Source organism: Octopus bimaculoides, chromosome 23 (genome assembly GCF_001194135.2).
Source record: "Octopus bimaculoides isolate UCB-OBI-ISO-001 chromosome 23, ASM119413v2, whole genome shotgun sequence".
Taxonomy (NCBI): domain Eukaryota; kingdom Metazoa; phylum Mollusca; class Cephalopoda; order Octopoda; family Octopodidae; genus Octopus; species Octopus bimaculoides.
This window is the reverse complement of record NC_069003.1, coordinates 34,698,061-34,700,584: the sequence shown is the minus strand read 5'-3', so window position 1 is coordinate 34,700,584 and position 2,524 is coordinate 34,698,061. Positions and strand designations below refer to the sequence as shown.

General features: G+C 32.2%; 1 protein-coding gene across 2 annotated transcripts in view; it reads right to left on the bottom strand.

Annotated features, from left to right (window-relative positions):
* LOC106878307 (ankyrin repeat and death domain-containing protein 1A) overlaps positions 1-2,518 on the bottom strand; it is a 156,757-nt gene extending 154,239 nt beyond the window's left edge. For both annotated transcript variants that reach the window (XM_014927492.2, XM_052975891.1), the window contains exon 1: positions 1,059-2,518. In XM_014927492.2, the coding sequence (XP_014782978.1) occupies positions 1,059-1,149 (91 nt within the window). In that variant the 5' untranslated portion in view covers positions 1,150-2,518. The remainder of the gene's footprint in view (positions 1-1,058) is intronic.
* Between the last annotated feature and the right edge of the window lie 6 nt (positions 2,519-2,524).

Genomic DNA, 2,524 nt, shown 5'->3' with positions numbered 1-2,524 from the left:
CTCTCTCTCTCTCTCTCTCTCTCTCTCTCTCTCTCTCTCTCTCTCTCACTCTCTCTATTTATCTATCCATCTATTTAGCTAGCTAGATAGATAGATCTGTTCGTCTATCTGTTCATGTATCTTAAACGCATCTTCCTTACAATGGCGCAAATAAGCAATTGACAATCTTCGTTCCATTGTTAACTTCTAAGAGCTGAACTGGAGCGAAGATTGTTTATTTCACTTTATCACCAGATTCATTTAGTACAAAGCTTTATGCGCGTATCTTTATAACATCTACATATGCAATTAAATAACCATAGAGATGTATTTTTTACACGTATCTATATATGTATGTGTGCCTGTGGATGTCTTCTACAGTACGTTAAGACGAACAAATCAGAAATCCCCCAAGGCTTTACATATAAAAAGAGAGATATATTCCAGTCAACTATTGTACGAATATGACCAAAAAGGAAATAAGACGTACCACAAATAACGAAAATATCTTTCCTTAGTGATAACTTCAATAATTTTTACATGATAATATCTTATAAATGTTAATACTGTCATTTCTAAATGACAACGCTTGCACTTTCAAATGATAATTTTTGCATTTTTAAATGATAATGTTTTCACTTAAATGTGATAATGCTTTTGTTTTTCTCTGATAATATCTTTACTTTTGAATCTTAATGCTGCCATTTCTAACTGATAATATGTTTTCACTTTTAAATGTTAATAGTGTCATATTTAAATATCTTCTCTTTTAAATAACAATACAGCCATTCAAAAGCAAATATATCGTTCATGTGGCAAGGAATAAATATATCAATAACAAAAACGATTTAGTGGTTAACTCTGTGTTACATATCTTGTTCAGATAGATTGTGAATACTTCAGACATGGCGGTGATAATTATGATGATGATGATGACAGCAGCGACAATAACAGCGATTAGTTTATCAATAAACAAAAACAAACAAGAAATAATAATAATAATAATAATAATAATAATAATAATAATAATAATAATAATAATAATAAAAAGAGAAAGTGGGAAATGAATTGTTACTTACTGTCAGAGGGCTGCAACATCGTCGACATAATGCAATCATCTTCGCGCGGTCGCCTCTTCGGATCAATCCCATCAGTAATAATGTCCGACATTTTGAACGGTATTTCCTTAATATGTATATATGTATATAAATATATATCGCTCACGTGATTGGCACACTAATTTCTGTTTGTGGTCTACATGAAGTCAGGTAGCGAGTGGGTGGGGAGTGTGGAGGGGGTGGGGTGGGATTACTTGAATCGAATGGCAGATTAAGGACAAGGGGTAATTGATTTCCTGAACGACGGTTCAATCCTGACTTCGTGATTGGTCTCCATTTAAAGCCTTGTGCTGGACGCATCAACCATCCTACCTACGTGTCTGTCTGTCTGTCTGTCTGTCTGTATGTCTGTATGTATGTTTGTATGTATGTATGTATGTATGTGTGTGTATTTGTGTATGTGTCTATGTATATCTGTATAAATTTATGTATGTATATGTGTATGTATGTATGAGGTTATGTATGTCTGATGCATGTATTTGTGTATGTATGTATATATGTACGTATGTATGTGTGTGTGTGTGTATGTAATTGTCTCTATATAAGTATGTGCATGTAGTTTCTCTGTGTGTGTAAAGTATTCATGTAATGGCAATTGCTGTGTGTGTATTAATGTATGTCCTTGTGGTTATGCGTGTGTCTGTGTGTGTTTTTGTGTGTGTGTGTATTTTGTCCTCAGGGAGCTTGTCTATTTTGGGTTTGTAATCGTAATGATACTGAATAACGACACGTTACGTGACTATGTCGGAATGTTGGCCAAAGATGCGATAGTCTTTTAAACCCGGTTTAGACGCCTGACATTTCCAGCCGGAGTGAATGAAAGACATACGAAATGATATCAACGCAATCATCTCATGAAGAACAACTAATACTTCTGGGTACGATTATTATTATTATTATTATTATTATTATTATTATTATTATTATTATTATTATTATTATTATTATTACTATTATTATTGACGACAACAACAACACTGTTATTGATAGTGACTATGAATGAATGAATATTAATTGGTATTAATATTTAATAAATATACAAAGAAACTAACTTTTTTTGGGGGGGGAAACATATGTATATATATTTATATGTATCATACATACAGTTCTTGTTTTAACTTTTTGTTTTGTTTGGGTTTTTTTTTACGATTGTTTGTCGGTCGATTATTCAGAAAATTCTAGAAATGTCGACAACAGATTATTGCACGAAATTCAGGAGATGTCTCCCAAACTGTTTCATTCTCCTATCGTATGTTTGCTCTTTTCCGGAGAATATTCGGCAAGATGTTAGCTCTTTTATTATTATTATTATTGTTGTTGTTGTTGTTGTTGTTGTTGTTGTTGTTGTTGTTGTTGTTGTGTTATTATTGCTGTAATATTTATCTCAGCAGAAACCTAAAGAATAAATTTAGACAAGATTATATTTT